The sequence below is a fragment of the Pleurodeles waltl genome, chromosome 1_2, assembly GCF_031143425.1.
Source record: "Pleurodeles waltl isolate 20211129_DDA chromosome 1_2, aPleWal1.hap1.20221129, whole genome shotgun sequence".
NCBI lineage: Eukaryota > Metazoa > Chordata > Amphibia > Caudata > Salamandridae > Pleurodeles > Pleurodeles waltl.
Genome location: NC_090437.1, coordinates 1193929995 through 1193951842, shown reverse-complemented (window position 1 = coordinate 1193951842; position 21848 = coordinate 1193929995). Strand labels below are relative to the sequence as shown.

Below are 21848 nucleotides of genomic sequence, written 5' to 3'. Positions count from 1 at the left end.
TCAACACAGTGTTAAACTAGGACAGGAACATTAGTGCAATAAGTTACCTTCAGCCCTGACACTATGGTCAGAGCCACTTGATTATCACAATAGAAGTCAATCCAGAAAGGTATATTTCAGCATTTGATGGGCGGCATGTTGGTGGTAGTAGCAGAATACATGGGACCACTTGGGAAAGAGGCAGATTTTAAACCTCCCCTGCTTCTAAAATGTTTCTGCTTCACTAATGATAGTTCAGGAAGCACATTTCTTAAGTGGGAAGTCTAAACCATGGAAGTCCTGTCTCCAGAGTAAATATTTTTTACTGGAAGAATTTTAAAGAATCATTTGGAAAAGCAGAGTTGCATTCAAACTATAAATTGTGCCCCTGCCATGCACAATCTTGTCATGAATTACGCCATTTCAGATGGTGCAGTGATGTTAATGTTGTCATAGAATGTGTAATGAGTGATGTAATATGTGAGGTCATTAGTGGTTCATGGCAAGGGTGCAAGTTATAGTTACTTTAGGACACAAGTTATATTTAGTTGATATATAACTGGTGAATATCAGTAGTTTTGTTTAAAATGGTATGTTTAAACTGACATGTTCTACTAACTATAATGTCCCTTGAACCTTTGTTTTTTGTTTTTTTTCAGTGAATTTCGATTTTCTTTTTTTAATGTAAATTAAAATGTTGATTGCCATCTGTGGTGTAGGGTTAGCCAATGGGTCCATTGTACACTGGATCTAACATTATGCTGCCTGCAATCTAAGGTCACAAGCTCAAGAAGATATTGGTTCTGCTTGGATTTTAGCATTCACACAAAAGTTGACCTGCCTCTGTGACACATTGTGAAGGCTTTTTACTCCATGCTTTATCTATTGAGACTGCAAAATGCAACTTAATAATGTAAGGTATGGGGTTTCTACTCACTCCATGGAGGATCACATTCTCATGAAAAGAAAATTCTGCACAGCACTCTTCTAAAACTGAAGGTCATGTTTTGGAACATAAACACTTTTTTCCTCTTATTCTCATTTAAATTTGCTCAGACACATTCCAGCAATGCCACTGATATATCTGATTGAGACTTCTAGTTGCAGATTCACTACCTTTGAATTTCCCCAGGCGTCAGACTGGATCCAGAGAGTTTTCTTCGAGCAGTACCTCTGCGCGCCGGTCGACTCCTTGGGTGTCGTTGGCGTGATTGCATCACAGTCGTATATAGACGCCACCCTGGCAATCTGACGTCAGTTTCTTTTCACGACTTTCCACGGCAGTAGCGCGGAGCCATGCAGAACACCAAGAGTGGTGCGCCAAAACTAGGGCCCTTAAGGGGAAGTGCCTGTCCCTAGAAATCAGTTTGCAGAGCGGGGAGGATGGGCGGGTCTTTAAGGAATCTGCAACTAGAATCTGTCTCTACTAGATATATTGTTACTGAAGGTAAGTAACTTGTACATCTGATAGAGACTTCTAGTTGCAAATTCCTTACCTTTGAATAGATACCCACGCAATAGTGGTGGCTGCGAACCAAGATTACACCAAGAAGTCCTGCAGGACCGAACGGCAAAGTAGCCGTCCCTTCAGACCTGACTGTCCAGGCAGTAGTGTTTGGTAAAAGTGTGCAGAGATGCCCACGTCGCTGCCTGACAGATGTCGTGGACTGGTACGCCAGTCCTAGCGCTGTGGTAGCAGCAGTAGCTCTGGTGGAGTGAGCGCGCAAACCTTCAGGAGGTTGCTTTTTATCCAGAGCGTAGCACATTTTGATGCATAAGAGTACCCATTGTGAAATGGTCCTTTTCTGCACCGCCTTCCCCTTCTTTGCACCCACATATCCCACAAAGAGTTGATTGCCCACCCAGAAGTCTTTGGTACGATCAAGATAGAACGCCAATGCTCTTTCTGGGTCCAGATGGTGGAGTCTCTCCTAGTCAAGAGAGGGATGTGAGGGTGCATAAAAGGTAGGCAAGGTGATGGACTGTCTGACATGAAAGGGTGTCACTACTTTAGGTAGAAAAGAAGCCCTCTTGCGAAGTACCACTTTGTCAGGATGTAGGCGTACAGGAGGCCTGAATTCCACTCGTGACGAACAGCGTCGCCGAGCGAGTGCCGCCTTGGAAACTCTAATGTGCAAAACAGCTGACATTGCGCGTTCTCTGCGGTGGCGAACAGTTCCAACCAAGGTTCTCCCCACTGAAGGTAAGAACCTTGCCCCACCTCCGGATGGAGACACCGTTCGTGGTCTCAGCCTCTCCCATGTGGCCGCCCCATCCTGGGAGCGATGCATCTGTCACAACTGTAAGATCTGGTTGGGGAAAGTAGAGGGATCTGCCCTTGCCCAATCCTGATTCGTTAACCACAACTGCAGGTCTCTTGTAGTTCCTTCAGAGATCTGGTCCTTGTCGGAGAGTCTCCCCTGATGCTACGCCCACTGTTACTTCAGGTCCCACTAGAGAGCCCACACGTGCCATCTGACATTTTGAACCAGCAAGAGGCTGGAGGCCATGAGCCCCAGCAGCCTCAGAGTCTTTCTCACTGAAATCCAGGACAGAGGCTGAAACATCGGTATCATAGCCCAAATATCCGGGGCTCGCTTTTTGGGAGGATATGCCCGAAACTGCACTGTATCCAGAACAGCTCTGATGAAAGGGAGCATCTGACAAGGAGTCAGGTGTGACTTTGGCACATTGATAGTGAACCCCAGCGAATGCAAAAGGTTTGCCGTAGTCTGGAGGTGGGAGACAACTGTCTCGGGCGATTGTCGGGGTAGGGGAAGACTGGGACCCCTAACCTGCGCATATGAGCTGCCACCACTACCATCACTTTCGTGAACACCCGAGAGGCACTGGTAAGGCCAAAGGGGAGCACGGTAAACTGAAAGTGCTCATGACCTACCACGAATCGTAGGTAATGTCTGTGGACCAGCAAGACGGGAATGTGGAAGTTTGCGTCTTGCAAGTCCAACGCTACCATCCAGTCTCCGGGATCCTGGGCAGATAGGACCTGAGCCAATGTCAACATTTTTAACTTCTCCTTTTTGAGGAACCAAAGATCTAATATAGGCCGAAGACCTTTGTCCTTTTTCGGCACCAGAAAGTAGTGGGTATAGCAACCACGACCTACTTCTGGCACCCTCTCTATATTTCCTTTGGCCAAAAGGATTTGTACTTTCTTGCAGGAGAAGCGCCACATAATCCCTCGATATCTGATTGTATGAAGGTGGCATGGCTGGAGGAGGTGTCTCGAAGGGGAGGGAGTAGCCCCTTTGAACAATTTGGAGGACCCACCTGTTCGAGGTAATAGATTTCCATTGGGGCAGGTGATGGCGAATCCTGCCGCCAACTAGTTTCCGGTGTACCCGCGGACTAGGAAGGTTTGGATGCTGAGGAGAGGGTGGGTGTGATGCCTTTAATTGTGTTTGACCAATGACTTTGTGTTTCACCACTGTGCATATTAGTTGCTCAAAGTTCACCACCAGCACATTATATGTTTTGTTTAGTTTAGCTGCCTGTTGGCTTTGACATGGCATTTTTTTAAATTACATTCTGTATTCAGTTTAGCTGCCTATTGGCTTTGACATGGTATTAGCCATTACATTCTGTAATCAGTTTAGCTTCTTATTGGCTTTGACATGACATTAGACATGACATTTGATATTTAGGTTAGCTGCCTATTGGCTTTAACGTGGGGTTAGACATTGCAGTTGAGACATTGCAGATGAGCTGTGTTTTTCCAAGCTGTGTTTTTCCACATGGTAGACCAAGCAGTGTTTTTCACACCAGAGCTTAGCTGATAAGAGCACGTAGATTTTGTGTTTACCTTAATCCAGTCTGAGAACGAGTGAGCTCGGGAGAATTGGCCACTCTCCAAGTTTCTTCGGTTCTCACACTGAGTTTGCTTTTAAGGATGACTCTGGACTACAGCAGGGGTAGATTGAATCTGCTTGACTTCAGACAGGAACGGAGACGTCAGTTGCCTGTCTCCCGTTGGGTAGAAAATCTCTTTCTCGCAGTTGACTGGGGTCATCAACTTGCAGACCCCAGAAAGATGAAGCTGAATATAGGCCCTACAGCCTTGCCCCTACGGTGATGAATTTTGACTTTTATGCTTTGCTTTGAAGTTATGCTATAATATAATCACATGTATTTTGCTGTGTACATTGCAACTGAGAAGTACTTTGATATATTTTGCTTTCATTGCTGCAACTGCTTTTGAACGTGTGCTTCCAGTCTACTAATTTCATTTCCCAGGAACCTCTTGGTGAAATAATAATAACAATAAATGTCTTCTTTAAACTCAGAAGTGCATTCCAGAGAGGTTCTGTAGCTCGGTTATGAGATAAGAGCAGGAAAGCAGAACAGTGGGGGTGGACTGGGCGATTCGCTGGCCCCCTGATCCCCTGGGTCATGTAATCCCGCGTCCACAGCCCGCGGGGGCTGTACAACATGCGCAGATCAATGGCCTGGGGGCAAAGGACATGGCTGGGTGCCCCTTCTGTAGCCACGAAAGGGGAAAAAGGCAGACTGCTGGGGTCTAGGAGCGGGCGCGAAGCCAAGGGACAGAGCTGTGGCTCAGGAATCCTTAAAGCGCTTGCGGGCAGAGTCCGCCTTGTCTCCGAAGAGATGTGTGCCATCAAAGGGCATGTCCATCAAGGATTGCTGGACATCCCCTGAAAATCCACATGTTCTCAGCCAGGTGTGGCGTCTCATTGCCACCGTTGATGCAACTCATCTGCCCAGAGAGCCGGTCGTATCCAGTCCACAACAAATCATGAACTTCGCTGCATCCCTCCCATCTGTTACGGCTTGGGAATGGATAGTCCGGGCCTCCTCCGGAACTGTAGGCAGCATTTGCACGACCGTATCCCAGAGAGTATGGGAATAGCGGCCCAAAAGGCATGCAGTGTTCATGGACCGCAGCGCAAGACTGTTGGAAGAAAACAACTTCTTCCCCAAATTATCCAGTCTTTTTTATTCCCTATCCCGTGGTACGGCAGGGAATTTGCCAGACTAAGAAGAAGCCTGGCTGACAAGGCTCTCAGGCGTGGGGTGTTGGGTGAGAAATTTTGGGTCTGACGGCGCAGGCCAGTGGCAGCGGGCAATCGTCCTATTCACCGGAGCCCCTGTGCTGGGTCTGGACCAAGTACCTAAAAGGACATCTGTCAGTGCTTCATTAAAGGGAAGAAGGGGCTTGGAAGAGGAAGCGCCCGGCTGAAGCCATCAGTTAGGATATTAGGCCTAACCTCCACAGAAGGTAGCTCGAGGTCCAGGACCTCAGCCGCACTTCTCACCACCTTTGAATAAGAAGCACCCTCCACTGTAGTGACGGTAGGAGGACAGACCATACCAGTGTCAGGGGAGGTGTCTAGACCACTGGCATCATCCAAATCCTGCACCCAGTCCATTTAGGGGTCAAGCTGCTATTCTAAAGGGTCCAGCGTCCCCTCCATACTCTCCCCGTATCCATACCCAAAAGAATAAGGGTATGGATCAACCCTGGGCCCAGGAGAGCCCACAGACATCAGAATCGGCGTCGAGCGACGTCGTTCCAGCTCTGGGTTGTCAGGTATGAGGATGGGATCGACATCGATTGTGGGCCCAACTGATGTCGAGAGCGTCGACGTCTTACCCAATGCCGGGGAGGGTCGCTGTCGCACGACCCGTGTTGGGACAGATCATCGATTGGATCCGGAGGGGCCATCCGGAGCCATGGCCGAAGCCAACGACTTTGAACTTGAGGGGGCCACCACCGACTCACCTGTGCCCAAGGGCGCCAAAGGTGGGTTGGTCTGCCCAAAAATGAGGCACATTGCCTCTTAAAATTCTTTAAGCTGGGCAGGGGTGGCTCCAGCTCCCGGGAAGTCGGGGAAGCGTGGAGCCGACCCAGAAGAAGGCTCCGATGTCAGAGGCCTGTAGCATCGACGGTCTTACCGCGTAGCATCGTCTGAGTGACGGAGTGAAGTCGAAGAACGCTAGTCCTTCTTCGACTTTTTATTTTTGTGACCTGAATGTCCCGATGACTTGGAGGACAAGGAGTGGTGGTGAGTCCGCGGCCGGTCTCGAGACCTTCCTCTCGAACGAGACCGTGAGCGCTGCGGAGTCGAGTGTCGGGCCGCCATGAGCTTTAGGGACCACTCCCTCAAAGCTTTCGGGTTTATGGCACGACTTCGGGTCATGGATGCACTCCAGGCACCAGAGACACATGAGGTGCAGATCTGTCACTGACAGTTTCCTCAACGCATCCACGAACTCGTAAAAAAACTTCGACAAAAGTGTTGACGTATTCAAAAAATGACTGAGGTACCTTTCTCTGGATCTGTGCGTAGGCTGGCGCGGAAAGAAAAGAACTGATATCAGTGCACCGGGTTGGTGCCTATATATGACTGCGACATCCTCATGGCAACCATGACGCCAACGACGCCTGCAGAGTCGACCGTCACGCAGAGGTACTAATATACAACTAGAATATGTCTCTACCAGATCTATATCGTTACCGAAGGTAAGTAACTTGTACATTGCACTCAAACATTCACAATTGAAATCACTCTCAGCCAGATGGCCATGTAAACCAAAAATGGCCTTTTAAGCAATGTCCCTCTTGTACCAGGGCTTCTTGTGGAAGTGAAAAATACACATGTGGCTAAAACCTGACTCCACTGTGTCAACTGTAAGAAGGAAAATATATTTTGAAAATGTTGTAGTCTTTGATCCCAGACAAAACACCAGTGTTTTCTGTATGAATTTTGTGCAGGCAAATGTCACCACTGTCACCAAGCCTACTCCAGTGGCCCTATCCCATGCAGCCAACTACCTTTAGCCGTGCGCAGCTTGCAGTTGGTTGCAGGGCCTAGTCTGCTGCAAGACCCTGTGCCAAACCCCCTCACTGGAACCCATCCTCCCCGCTGCATATGGCGTTAAGCTGTGCATGGATTGGATGCAGGCCTGGCCTTCGCCAAACACCAGCAGGCTGACAAGTTAGTGGTACAATCTAAAAGGTTGTTATTTTAAGTAAGGTAGACTTGCAGACTTTGTCAAAGGGTCACAACACCAAAATATAAAAAAATTGGCCTATTGGCTTTATCAAGGGGTGAGCATATCAACATATATAAAAACACCTAATTGCCAAAAAATAACCAATACCTATAATCAAATGTATAATTCGTTAATTTACATAATGCAGTGATTAATAAAAGCTATTTTATTAATATTTAATAAAGTTCTTTTGAAGAAAAAAAATCGTCTTTTAATCTTTCTTTTAACATTTTTCAGTAGCAAAATGCAGTCATAATAACAACTGCAAGAGAGTCCTGCTCTCCAGCTGAAAAGCATAGAACTTCAGCTAGGAGTGTTTTAGAAAGTTGTGGTAAGCTCTCTTGGGGTAATTGATTTAATGACCCAGGAGACTGTTTTTAAAAAAATTATGTTTCTGCTGCACTTTCTGCCGCTCCTCATAATATCAAAGCAAATGCTTGGTGGTGCCCCTTCTGGGGACTCCACCAAGATAAAAAAAAAAGCTGTAAATAAAAAAGCCTTGCAGGGCATAATGGGGCGCTACATGCTGGAGCAGTGAATTATAAATTACTGGCACTTGCGGCTCATTATTATTGTTTTTTTTAACTATTATTTTGTGAGGTCCTGGTGCCCACCTATGGCACTTACATCTTTAATTTTGCCATTCTAGGCAAAAATATTCTGAAATGCTGTCCCCCTGATATTATACCTTTTGATCTGTGCTTTGAGTGTTGGGGGAGATAAACTGGATAAGGAAGCCCTTAAAGATGAGCTCAGCTTTCCCTCTGGCAGTTCATTATCCTCGAAAAAGTGGACTCTGTAGTGAAAGTCTGGAGCCCCATCTCAACGGATCAGGGTGGCTGTAGTTCAATGGGCATGATCAAGCCTTAGTGAAGGCTCATGTATGGGGCACTTAAGTCTGCAGCAACTCCTGTGTGAAGGCTATCTTCACCTTCAGCCCCCAAGGGATGGCCCTGAGGTGTATGTTGTTGTGTTGGCTCCTATTTTCAGGGTCCTCCTGCATGGCCCTTAAGACCAGCTGTTGTTCCTCAAAGAATTGAAATCTGCACCAGAGGATCTCTTGGTCCCTGCGTGTGCATCTGCCGAATGCTCCAGATCAAGTACCCTGTTTCAAGCTTGATAACATCCTTACACATTTTGTGCAGACAGAATTTGTGCTTAGTTTTGAGGGAACCGATTTCGGAGCCAGTTTCACTAAGGAAATGACACATCTATTCTTGGGTAATAGGAAGCCGCCTTTTGTTAGCCCTGCTCCTGTTGTGTTGAAGCTCCACATGTCTGCCACGTACCCCTCCTTCTGTGACTTGCCCCTAACCATCCTGCAAGGCGACAGGGTTTTGAATGTAGCAAAGCGTGTGATGAAATGTAGAAGTGAGCGCTGTTGGAATCGGGGTTTAGCCCCCAAATGCTGTGTGGGGCGGCACCAGGCCACACTAAGGTCAGCGGTGCACCTCCCAAGTCAAGAGTTCATCTGAGATGCGCGGCTCACACTTCATCCTCCCCTGAATAATCTGCCTGGGGATCAGGGTGGGAAAACAACTGGAATATGCAGGTGCAAAGGGAGACATTGCATCACCTAATGTGTGACAACTGTATATTGAATATGCTTCTGATAGCCCATCTATGGAGTCTAGTGATCCAGTCTGTTGAGTAACAGAAATGTTGGAGACCAAAGAAGTTTGGTTGAATCTGATGAAAGTGTAAACGAACAAGGTGCCGACGTGACCTGAACACAAACCTCAACTATAAAGAGTGGTAATAGTGTTTGGAGAATGTTGGGGAGTAATTAACTAAGATGTGATGTTTTATTGGATTTGAAAATCGATGAATAAAGGTACAAAAAGTCAAATATTCTGTTTCTGAACTCTGCTACACGTTTATTCCAAAATATCTCATTAATTGGCTGCAGGTAATGCAGAATTCAGTGGCACAATTAGTGCTTAAATTTTCTCATCAGATTCCAGTGTCCCCACATCTAAAACAACTTCACTGGCTGCCTGTACATAAAGGCCTCATATTCATATCACTAGTTTTACCCATAGAGCATTTTCTGACACAGGTCTAAAAATCTCACTGAAAGGTTTGACCAGTACAGTAAACATAGAAAGGTCAGACCTCCCAGTGATAGTCTCAGAAAGAGAGGAGCTAGTTCCCTTCCTTTTTTTTATAGCAGCAAGGAAGTGGAACAAACTCCCTGCCACTCTGGTTTGTTAGCAGAGAAGATCACTTCAAAACAACTAAAAACCTAGATGTATTATATTCTCTAACTGCAGTAGTTTGATTGGTATATCTAAGCACAGATAGCACTGGGATGCCCTTTGTAGCAACTGTTAGTGCTCTACAAAATTATTCTTTCATTCATACTTTGCAATGGAAATTTGAAAGTAACTTTTGGTAATATCGATACTGACATTTCTGTTTGATATTGGTGGAGTTGCGTACTAATGTTATTGGTATTTTAACACATTTGAATTTTTTTTACCTGACTTCTGTAAAGTTATGCTAGATATTTTAATATCCACTTATCTTGACTTCTTAGGAAACACTTTTGCTGTGATCGACTGCATACCTTTGCTGCAAAAAGTCCTAAAAGATGAATCCTCAGTTGCATGCAAATTGGCTTGTGTGGCTGTAAGGGTAAGGTGACCTATTTGTTTTGACTTCAATTTTACATTTAGGCCTGGTAATGAATAAAGGCTTGTCCCTGATTTAGAATTTGGCGCACAGGGTACTCCATTGCAAATGCAACAGAGTACACTGCCTGCCAAACCCTCAGTACGCCAGCCTCATTTAGAGTTTGATGGACCTTAAGTATTCCATTAGAGTACTGTTTTGCTTCACTTTTGACTGAGCCAAGATACACACACCAAAAGGAGTCAGAAAAATTCTCAGGAATGCACTTCTTAATCTGAAGAAGATATTTATTATAGCTTTTCGCAAGGCTCGTGAAGGAAGGCTTAAATAGCCAAAAGTGTAACTTTAAAATGTGCAATAATGTAATGTAATATAATGTAATGTAATTCGAGATTTATAAAGCGCATTCCTATTCAAAGAGCATCGAAGCGCTGGGAAGAAAGCACGTAGTAAAAAATAGACAGAGGATAAGAAAAATAACAGAAATAATGAAGATAGAAAAACATCCAATAGAAGAAACTGAAACAAACTAAATCAAAGACCCTGATCTTGATGTACCAAAAAATTAACGAGGAAAGAGCCAAGTTTTCACCATTTTCCTAAATTTCATATAACCTGATTCTTGCCTAATATTCTGTGGGAGAGAGTTCCATCCTCTGGCTGCAGCTACTGTAAAAGCTTTGTCTCCCCATTTGGTTTTATGTGTGCGAGGGACCTGAATCAAGTGAGCTTGGGAAGACCTCAAGCTTCTTCTAGGTACATGCAGGAGGAGTCTGGAAGTCAGGTACCGTGGTCCTATTCCATGAACTGCCTTAAAAGTAAGACAGAGCGACTTAAACTGGATACGCTGCGCCACTGGTAACCAATGTAATTTCCTAAGACTCTCTCTAACTGATAAACATCGTGGGAGATTAAGAACCGCTCTGACAGTGGAATTCTGAACTAATTGGATTTTTTTTATCAGCCCCTTATCCAGATTAAGGAACAGTGCCTTACAGTAGTCTATCTTGGACAGTACCAATGCCAGGATAGCAGATACTCTCCATTCATGTAACAGATAGGGGAAGATTTTTCTGAGCATTTTAATTGACCATAAACTGATGTTTACCACATGATTAATCTGTTTTTTAAAAGACAGATGTTCGTCAAACAAGATGCCTAGGTTTCTAGTAACAGTAGTGGGCAAAGGGCAGTTACCACATTCAGAGGGCCACCACCGTGAGTTCCATAAATTCTTTCCAGGTCCAAAACATAAAACTTCAGTTTTGGTGGCATTCATTTTTAGCCAATTGGTTTTCATCAGTTTACTCACTTCCACCATACAATTACTAAACCGATCTGCAACCTCCTCCCATGGCTGATTAATAGGAATAATAAGCTGGGAGTCATCAGCATAGGAAGATGGAATCAAACCAAAAGTACGAATTAGACTAGCCAAAGGCGCTACATACACATGAAACAATGTGGGGCTGAGGGAAGATCCCTGCGGAATCCCACATGGCAGAAGATAAGGTCTAGATTTGAAATCACCACAGCTAACTGTGGTCCATCTATTTGTAAGAAAAGACTTCAAAAGTTTAAGCGCCTTGTCCCTCAAGCCCACCTGATGCAAACGGGACATTAATAGTGTGGGAGAGATAGTGTTGAAGGCAGCGGATAAATCTAAAAGAACCAAAACTGCCCCCTTGCCTTCATCAACCATCCTTCGAATAGTATCAGAGGATGAGATTAGGGCAGTTTCAGTGCTATGCCCTTTTCTGAACCCATATTGGGAGATATCAAGAGCATCCGCTTTTGTCAAAAACTCGATCAATTCAGAGTTCAAAATCTTTTCTAGAATCTTTGCCAAAAACGGGAGACGTGCTATTGGCCGCAAATTACTCATGTCCTGATTATCCCCCTCTGGTTTTTTCTTGAGGGGTACTACTATCGTTTCTTTCCAGATAGATGGGTACTCCCCAGACATAGCTACCTCTTGGTAAATGGGGACCAACATCCGTGCCATTAAATCCGGAACCAAGTGAAAAATGGAAGGAGGACACGGATCCAGAGGGGAGCCCGATTTAATTTCAAGAATCTTCTTTTTAATAGTATCCATGGAAGGGGGTTGGAAATGTGATATTAGTGACTGGTCATCTGCTGTAGCACCCTCTGTTATCATGGGGGGTAATACTTCGGGAATAATCTGGGTATCAAAGTTGCTATGTATTTGCAATATCTTATTTTCAAAATGAAAAGCAACTTCGTCACAGAAACCCTGAGAGTTTTCTAGACCAGCCAGCTTCATGGGCACAGTTAGGGCCTTAATAGTCTTAAAAAGTTCCCTGGGGGCATTAATAGCCTCCTTTACTTTGGTAGTATAAAATTTAGATTTGGCCATAAATTGTGCTGCTTTATAAGCCTTTAGAGTGGACTTAAGGGCCACCCTTTCCTCAGGTACGGGATTAAGATTTCACCGTCTTTCCTGCTGTCGATACTTTCTTTGAAGGAGTTTGAGGTCTTTTGTAAACCAAGGGTGACCTGGTTTCTTCTGACTATTGGGCCTTCTAATTACGGGGGGGTACCATTTCTTCCATGGTCATTACCACTCCTTTCAGAAAGCTGTCAATCAGGGGCAAGGCTATAGCTTTAGCCTTATCCCTACCAGCTTCTAAAGCTGGGCCTAATTCCTAATGAAATAAGACCATGTACAAATAATCTTCAATCTATAAACAGCATATCATTATACAATCAAGTATACAAACACTTATATTGATATATATATATATTCATACACAATGCAAAGCAAATAAAATAAAAAAATGCATCACCGTAGGGCCTGTCTGGTGCTTCATCTTTCTCCTGCCAGCAAGCCGATTTTAGGCCAGGGTTGAAAGAAACCGGTTGGAACTGGCTAGTTTCCCAAAGTGTGTCTCCCAAGCCTAAGCCGTTCCCTGCTGTACCACAAACATCAGTCTAGTACATCCTTATTGTGCTGACTGGCTGACTTCTCCATGTTACGTCCTAGCTCTTGGATGAGAAATGAGAAAAGAACACGCAAAATAGAAAACACGTTGCATAACATGTTTTGTACGGAAAACTACTCATACCTTGAACGTGGCAGTGAAGCTAAGGCTAAGCTGAATACAAAATGGAGTCTGTAACTGGTGATCACTAATGTGACAGTGGACAGCTAAGCAAACTGCAAAGTGGTGCTACACGAAGTCAGTGGTCAAAGTACAAATATCACTATAAGTACTTCCTGCAACGGCCTGATAGGATAGGGGCCTTCGGAAGAGGCCCATTACACTGTCTTCCCTGTTTAGGGGGGCTGGTGTGATGACTGTATTTTCCCTGTCTTCCACCACCAGGAAAAACATGGTAGTAAGGGATCAGAAAAAAACAATAATGACCCACACACCCTAAAAGAGAGTTCAAAGGTGTAATGGTCTTCAGTATTTTGCTTTTTAATAACATACCCCTGCTTTAGGTGTTTGTGTTTGAAGAACAAAAAAAAGTTAACCGTTTGGTGCACCTCCATCAAAACAGACAGCAGATGTTCCCCCGACATTTTTGTTCATTGCACTGACTGTCAGAAAGAGCTAGAAACTCATCTGAGGATATTTATCCTGTGAATAGGAATAACAGCCAGTTGTTTGAGCCGAACTGCTCATCCTGGGGATGACGTTAACTCATAATCGGACTGACGGAAAACACACACTCAGACTCAGACTCACACACTCAGACTCAGACTCACACACTCCATCTCTCTCTCTCTCTCTGCATGGCTTGCATTTGTAAGTCCACACACTTTTACAGACATATTCAAGTAGATATGCATGGCTTGCTTTTTTAAGTCCAGAAAAATAGGAATAATCATATAAAATGAGACTATTTGAAATTTGTAAAAACTAAAGCCTCTGATTTGTCTGTCCCTACAGCACATACAAAATTGTACTATCACAATGGTGGAGTGCAGTTATTTCATATGTATATGTAAACATAACCTTGTTTTATTTTTTGTCTCCTTTTTAGCACTGCATCATGAGTTTATGCAGCAGCACCTACAGCGAATTAGGTTTACAACTCATCATTGATCTTTTAATGCTGAGAAATAGTTCTTACTGGTTAGTAAGAACAGAGCTTTTAGAAACTCTTGCCGACATTGATTTTCGGTAAGCATATTTCAAATTTTCCCTAGAAAAAATAGTAACATGTTTTACAGTTAACTTTGTCCTTTTATAGACATGAAGGTTCTTTTTATGGATTTGTTGTACAGCACATTAGTAGTGGCTGAGAAACAGGTGTACAGAAGGTGCAAATTGCAGTAGTAACCATAAAGAAATGAGTTCACAAAATGAGTACAAAATGACTCAGTATCTGCACAGATACTTATAGCGACTGAGAAACAGTCTAAACAGGGAACCAGATGATACAAAGTGTAACCTACCCACACAAAAATGTGACATGGCATTAATGGCGGGAAAGTAGAGAAAGAAGTCAGATAATGCATATTGCAAATTACTTTCATTTTGAGTAATTTTGCTCCTATACAACTCTGCTACGAGTGAAAGCATAATGCTAAATTGAGGCAACACTAGATATTTCCCCATGCTGTTTCTGCTAGAGCGCCTTCTGAATGTAATTTAAGGTTCTCTCACAGGGGATCTCCATTGATAAGCATAAGCACTGAATAGTCCCACCCATGTGCAGGAATGCCAGAGCACGTCTTTAAAATATATCTTCTTTAGTGTAAACGTTCACCTTGCTTTGGGAAGGCCAAGACTAGGACTTAATTAGTTATAAATGCTTTGCTGCCTAAACAATTTCTAGGAGCTAAAAATTAATTTCTTATAAATATCCTTCATAAACGTCTTTAATTATTATTATTATTTTTTTAAATGTAGAGGAAGTAACGGGGTGATGCAGACATACAGGCTGTGGTACTGTAGATATTAAAACTGACACTACACCTTTAATAACTCACAGTCCCCTGGGGTCCTGTCATTCCCAGCAGGTGGCAGTTGCTTCCATTCTTTTGTCCGGCTCCTGGTGGCAGGATCTTGAATCATTGAGGTCAACCTCTTTGGCTTAGTTTTTCTTCATAGATTATTTCTCAGACTACTTGTCGACAACTTTATTTGATGTCTTTGAATATTAAGTGTTTTCCAGTCATTTTCTACAGGAAAATTGTTTTTCTAGACAAATAAAATGCTATTTTTATTTGACAAATGTCTTGCCTGTGCCAGAAAGAAGGCCAAATCAGATCATCATGGTCTCTATTTTCTCTGCCTTTCTGTCAGTCACATTCCTGACCGGTGTGGGCACTGCAAGACTTTTTTTCAGATGCACCATGAGGAACAGGGAAGGATTTGCCTTCAAGGAGCTCAGGAGTGGAGCAGACAGCAAGACGTGCAGTCTGAAGATGGGCCTTCACATGACCAAGAAAAAGGTCAGTCCTCTACCAGCACTCCTCCACCTTTCTCTGAGGACTCTAGGAGAGGAAGATCTGACATTCCACAAAAACAACCTTGTTCCCAGTAGATATCGAGGGTGTTGATTCAAGGTACAGTGGCAACATGCTCACCGCCAGCAGCTGGGCCAGTATCAAGGAGGAGACGATGTTGAGACACAGAAGGTCAACATTGAAGGATTCCATGATTTCGAGAGATAGGAGATGCTCAGTGTGGTGGGAGCCCATGATGTCGAAACACAGGAGATGCACAACGTTGAGGGAGTCCATGATGCCGAGAAATAGAAGACACTGAGAAGCCTTTTGACGTTGAGACATACCAGACGTGCGTACTGGGTCAGAAAAATGAGAAAAAGAAGGTTGCCATCAACATCTGATTCAGAATATTCTAAGGTGTCCTCTCCATAATTACAAGCCCTCATTCCAGATACTCGGCATCCTCCTCCATCGCATTCTCCAGATCCTTCAGTGCCAATGCTGCATTCTTCACCTCTGCCTCTCCCGCAGACAGAAGCGCCTTTGGAAGCTCCTTTACCAGTGAGGCCCCCATCCTCTCCAGGGAGATCTAAGTCTCCTCAGTCAAAATTTAGATCTCGATCAAGAGCTACTTCCAGACATTGCCGTCACCGTTCTTGACATGCCTTGTTGAGATGCTAATATAGGCACAGACACAGTTATCATCGTCCTAGGTCTAGGTCACAATCCATAAGCAGGTCTTTTTATTCAACTTATTCTTCTAGCAACGCAAGATCCTCATCAACTTTGACTGACTGTCCTCAGCCAAGAATCTCACTGATTGATGACATACATACCTTTAGGAGGTTCTCATATGAGGAGCTACAAAACTAAATATTCCATTGCCTTCTCCATCAATGGCTACTTTGGTAATATTTGAGACTTTTAGCCAGCGTTCTTCACCTTGACCTCTTCTTCCTTTGTTTCCAGTTTTGTTAGAACCAGTTATGGAGCATTCCCTCTAACCAGCTTCAGCCAAACAGCTCCATCAAGGCTTAGAAAAAATATAACCTTCCAGAGAAAGACCCGTTATTCCTGTAGTCGGATCCTCCTCCTGATCCAGTTGTGATCTTTGCTGTGAAGAAAATTAATTCTACTAATTCTTCATCCATGATTCCACCAGACAATGAAAGCAGGAAACATGCCTCTGTGGGACCGCAAGGTATGTGGCACAGCATCTACAAACATGAAAGGTTTGAGTGCATCTGCTCTCCTCTGCAGATAAGATATAATCTATGGGACTTCCTACAACAGTTTGTAGATGATCTCCCAAGAGACTGCAGGATGGACTACACAGAAATTATGATTGAAGGCATGATGGCCTATAACCAAGTGATCAGTGCTACTGCTGATTAATCTTTGCATGGTTATTGCCACAGATTGGCTCTCAGGTGACATTCTTGGTGTCGTCTAGCAGCTCTGAACCAGTAATGTCAACAGAGGATTTTCAACCTTCCTTTCTCTGATAACACTCTATTTGAGAGCTATGGAAATGGAGACATTGAAAGCATTTGTTTGGACAAACGTAAGTCACAGAGAAAGCATCCTTGCAACCCTAACTATAGATGTTTTTATCCACAGAGGGTTTAAACTCCACAGTAGTTTCAAGGACACAACCAACAGCAGCAACAAAGGCCTTTTCAGCAGCATCAAAGACACCAACCAAAGGAAAGAGATGCATGATCCAAACATTGAGATTTTGCTTCTTCGTCTTCGTTACCCACTTTATAATGGAACGTATTTTCAAATAGCCAAGAGAGTCAAAATCTATCACAAATGAAGCCTAGGTACTGATTATTCTTCAGAATGGTTATTGTCTAATTTTTACCAGTCTTCCATGAAATATTCCACCCAAAACATCCAATCAGCATCTACAGATTCTGAGATCAAATGTGAACATTCTTCTGCAGAAGCATGAGGTGGAGCCTGTACCTCCCAACGAACGAGGAGCAGAGATTTATTCCTGTTAATTCTTGGTGAAAAAGATGGTCTGAAAAAGAAGTCCGACCCATAGTAAAACTGAAAGTTGCAAACAAAAGGACACAAAGAGGAAAATTCAGAATGCTAGCATTACGTCAACTTTATCCCCAAATCCATCAAGGAGACTGGCTCTGTTCCATAGATTTTCAGGATGCAAACTTTCATATTCCAATAGCCAGAAAACACTGCTAATGTCTGAGATTTGTAATAGGGCACGATGATTACCAGTACAAAGTACTTCCTTTTTGGCTCAAATCAGCCTCCAAAACTTTTTTTGAAGTGCATGACAGTGGTCACCACGCATCTCAGGAAAGTCAAAATATTTGTCTATCCATGTGTAGACAACTGGATTATCAAGGTAACAACATGATTGAGAACACACACATCATCATTATCCTTTCACAGTCTCTACTCTCAATCGGCTATGTCTTCATATCAATCACAAGAAATCAATCTCATTGCTAGCTTAGTCTCTTCATTACCTAGAAGTAACTATCAACACCATAAAAGCAAAAGTGTATCCTTGGGAGAAGAGACTTTTATCCATGCGTCTGATAGGGCAATATCTTATGAAAGTATTTCACCAAAGTTGAGGAAAGTGTCATCTCTTCTAGGCACAATGGCAGCTTGTATATTTCTGACTCCAAATGCCCATCTCCACACAAGACCACTGCAAGAGTGTCTAGAGAACCAATTAAGTCAATACTCAATCAGTCGGGAGACAAGATCACACTTTCTCTCAAAGCAGGGCAATCCCTTAAATGGTGGTGTCAACTGGAAAATCTCCTACAAGGAATGGCTTTTCAGCAGAATATTCCATCTCAAACAATAGTGACAGATGCACCTCTGTTAGGTTGAGGAGCGTACATATAGCACCTTCTTATTCAGGGAACATGGTCCTCGAAGGAAATGGTTTACCATATCAACCTTTAGGAACTTAGAGCTGTTCATTTGGCCCTGAAGCCTTTCCTACATTCTTCAAAATTAAATCTCTTCTTGTTCAGACAGATAACACAACAATGTTGTACTATCGGAACAAGCAAGGAGGAACGAGGTCCAGTGCTTTATCAATAGAAACCCAAACAATATGGAATTGGGTGCTAGTCAGGAACCTAAGGATCACTGCAACCCATCTAGACTCCCTAAGCTAGATTCTTCAAGAAAATCACAAGTGAGTACTAAACAACGCAGTCCTTAATGTCAACTTCTGCACCTGAGTTTTTCCTCACATAGGGCCTGATTTATATTCTGGCAGAGGGGAATACTCCATCACAAACGTGACAGATATCCCATCCGCCATATTACGATCCCATTATATATCCTATGGGGATCGTAATACGGCGGACGGGATATCCGTCACGTCTGTGATTAAGTAACCCCCCTGCTGGGATCTAAATCAGGTCCATAGATCCTTTTGCCCCTGCAGAAAACAAAAAATGGCCAAACTTTGCCTCAAGGTTTTACCAACCAGGGACATTGGGGAATGCCCTATGAATCGACTGCTCCAGCAAATGTCTCTTTGCTTTTCCTCTGATACCCCTGATTCCATCAGTAATCATCAAACTGCCTTACTGAAAGGCCAGAATGATAATGATGGCCCTGACAATGGTGGTTCACAGACCTACTCCACATGAGGCTGCCGTGCAGACTGGACCTTCCATTGAAGTTTGGAGGTCAGATGATCCATCCCAGTCTCTCCTCTTAGAGTTCAGCTGCATGGCTCTGGAACTCACAGAATATGGATATTTTAATTTACCACAAAAATGCATTAAAAACCAAGTTAAATATCCACCAGCGTGTACATCTAACTCTTTTAAATCGAAGAGATTCTGTATCTGGTGTTATGACAAGGACATTAATCTAACTACGGGCCAAGAAGAAGCTTTTCTTCCGTACTTGTTTCATGTGGCAAAATCTGGGTTACAATTCTCTTCTTTTAAGGTCCATTTAGTGGCTATTACTGCCTACACAAAATGTCCTCCACAAATCTCTTTTTTCAAAGTCCTCGTTTTTAAAGACTTCTTAAAGGGTATCAAGAAGGTTTTTCCTCCAATTCTCCATCCTTCCCCTCACTGGGAACTGAATATAGTACTTTCACATCTCATGGCACCCCCTTTCGAACCTATTCATAAACCCTCGTTACAACACCTTTTTTGGAAAATGGCTTTTCTAGTTGCCATCGCATCAGCACATAGTTACTGAGTTTCAAGCATTATGTTCTCATTTAGCATATACAAGATTTCATAGCAATAAGGTGGTATCCTAGATTCTTGCCCAAAGCGTTCAGCTTTTCACATTAATCAGACCATTAATTTTCTGACTTTCCTTGAGAATCTGTCTACTGCAGCAGAAAGATCTCTCCATGCAAAACAAAAGCTAAAAGTAAGATTGATCAGTTGTTTGTAAATTATGGTCATATATGTACAGGTTTAGTCACATCTAAACAGTCTATATTCAGGTGGATAGTTTGTTGCATCCTGTTATGCTACCTAAAGCAAACAAAACTCTGTAGACCAAAGGCCCATTTCACCAGAGAAAAGGCTGCAATGTCTGCTTCAGTGAGGAATATTACCGTTGCAGAAATTTGCAAAGCAGTTACCTAGAAATCTGTTCACACTTTTACGAGGAGCTATTATTTGAACTTAGATGCTAGAACAGATGCTCAAGTAGGACACATTTCCCTCTGGAATCTTCTTGCTTAGTTGTTTCTATGGATCATCTTTTCCTTCCACCGCCGTTTATAGGGATGGGCTTGCTACTCTATTGAGTGCTTATGATTATCAGTGGAAATCACCTGAGAGAGAAAAGGAATGGTTTCTTACCAGTAATCCTAGTTCTTTCTCAGGAAAATCTCCATTGAAATCGTAAGCAACCCGCTCTCCTCCCTGGTGGAAGAGACAAAGATGATTCATCCACATTCTATTTTCATTAGTTGTACTTTGTTTTGCTCTGTAGGAAAGAACTGTGGTATTTGCCACCTGCTGGGCATGATGGGACACTGGAGAACTGTGAGCCCTTAAAGAGGCAGTGTCCGTTTTTATAACTATATTACTGCAGCCTCTATGTCTACCTTGCCCCATTCCTTCCTATCCATTTCTTTCTTTGAACAAAAAGGTTTATGAGGGATATTTATAAGAAAAAAAATATTCAGCTCCTAAATTATTTTTCTTTATAGGCTGCAAAACGTTTTTAACAAATTCTGTCCAAGTCTTGTCCTTCCTCAATTAAGGTAAATATCTACACTAAAGAAGAGATATTTTAATCCTTGCACATGGGCAGGACTACACATTGCTTATGATTTCAATGAAAATTTCTCTGAGAGAGAACTATGATTACAGGTAAGAAACCATTCCTTATTTTTAATGTACTTTGCTGCTTCCTGCTGCTCACTTCTCTGTTACTGTCTAAGTTACATGAGTTACTAATGCCATACATGATTTACACATCTTGCATTCATTACTTGTTTTCACATTGTCTCTTTTAAGATCATTTCAGAGGTCACATGTATTTGCTAGTAGGATGCTGTATGGCAAAAATGGTACACTGAATCCCGAATTATAATAGTGCCTTTTGAGGTATAAAATGCTTCATGCCAAGTTCATTATCATTGTCACTACCCTTTTTGCTAATGTTCCTTTAAAATGTATGCATGCTTTGATTATCTCTTATTTAGCCAAGATGTTAACTTTCATTGTCTTCTAGACTGAAGATGCTTGGTGACATTTTGGTGATGTTTGGAGTGAAATATCTTACTTGTTATTTTACTTTTGCTTTGCTCAGCATGTCGACCAGAAAGGCTATACAATAGCTACCTCAAAAAGTATATTAGAACATAATGGTTGAAGGCAAAGAAAATCTATTATTATTAGACTACTTCAGCAGTTATGTGAATGATTACATCTTGAGATTCAGGAAGAGTTGCATATATACATAAAATTTTGGCGATATTGAATGAGGAAGGGAGGGTGCACCAAGTGTCATGAGTATTATCTAAAGGGCTAATTTGGAAAGTATTGTAGTTTGTAGAGGCTCTTGGGCTGATACTGTGTCAGTGAAGTGGGTCATTTATGAAGACGGGTCAGAACGATTTGAGTGTACTTGACATCTTGATGATATATGGTACAGGACCTGACTAATGTATGAGCAAGGACTTGCGGGTATATCTTTGAAGGCCTGACTAGTAGGCATTTGTATGTCACAGTGTGTTGAGAAGGCCCTTTAGAAAGTTCTTCGAGGGTGCTTGTTGTAATAAGGCCCCAGGCGGAGTAAAGTGCACGCCTTTAGTTCGTTATTGTGTACTTTTAACAGATTTTAGCAGGTGGAGGTGGTAGCCTTGGTGAAAACAGCAAAGGGACACATAAACCCTATTCAAATGAGCCCCAAACTTGTTAGGGGACTGTGGCGGCATGTTGGAAAAAGATGGGAAATAAAAATATTTTAGAAGTAGTGAAGAGAGTCATTATTCTTTCCATTCTTGTCAAATAAACATCTATCTATTTGTTATTGTATTCTAGATGTGCACTCTGTTACTGAACCATGTAATGAGTGTAGGGCAGAGATTGGACAGGTGCCTATTAGTGGTACATGACATGGCTCTAGAAGAACATCAGGGCACCCAGACAAAGGAGCACAAAGAGTGTAGCAGTGATCCCCAAGCTTGTCAAGGCTCTGACTATCAATAAGGCAGCAGAGACCTTGAGTAGGACGAGGGCAGGTGTAATGAAGTTTGGGAATTGGGATAACGCTCATTTAG

The 21848-nt window shown here is 43.0% G+C and overlaps 1 protein-coding gene across 2 annotated transcripts in view; it reads left to right on the top strand.

Moving 5' to 3' along the window:
• The window catches only part of HTT (huntingtin), a 1416422-nt gene that overhangs the window by 268611 nt on the left and 1125963 nt on the right, over nucleotides 1-21848 (top strand). For both annotated transcript variants that reach the window (XM_069203496.1, XM_069203501.1), the window contains 2 exons: nucleotides 9554-9651; nucleotides 13663-13802. In XM_069203496.1, the coding sequence (XP_069059597.1) occupies nucleotides 9554-9651; nucleotides 13663-13802 (238 nt within the window). The remainder of the gene's footprint in view (nucleotides 1-9553; nucleotides 9652-13662; nucleotides 13803-21848) is intronic.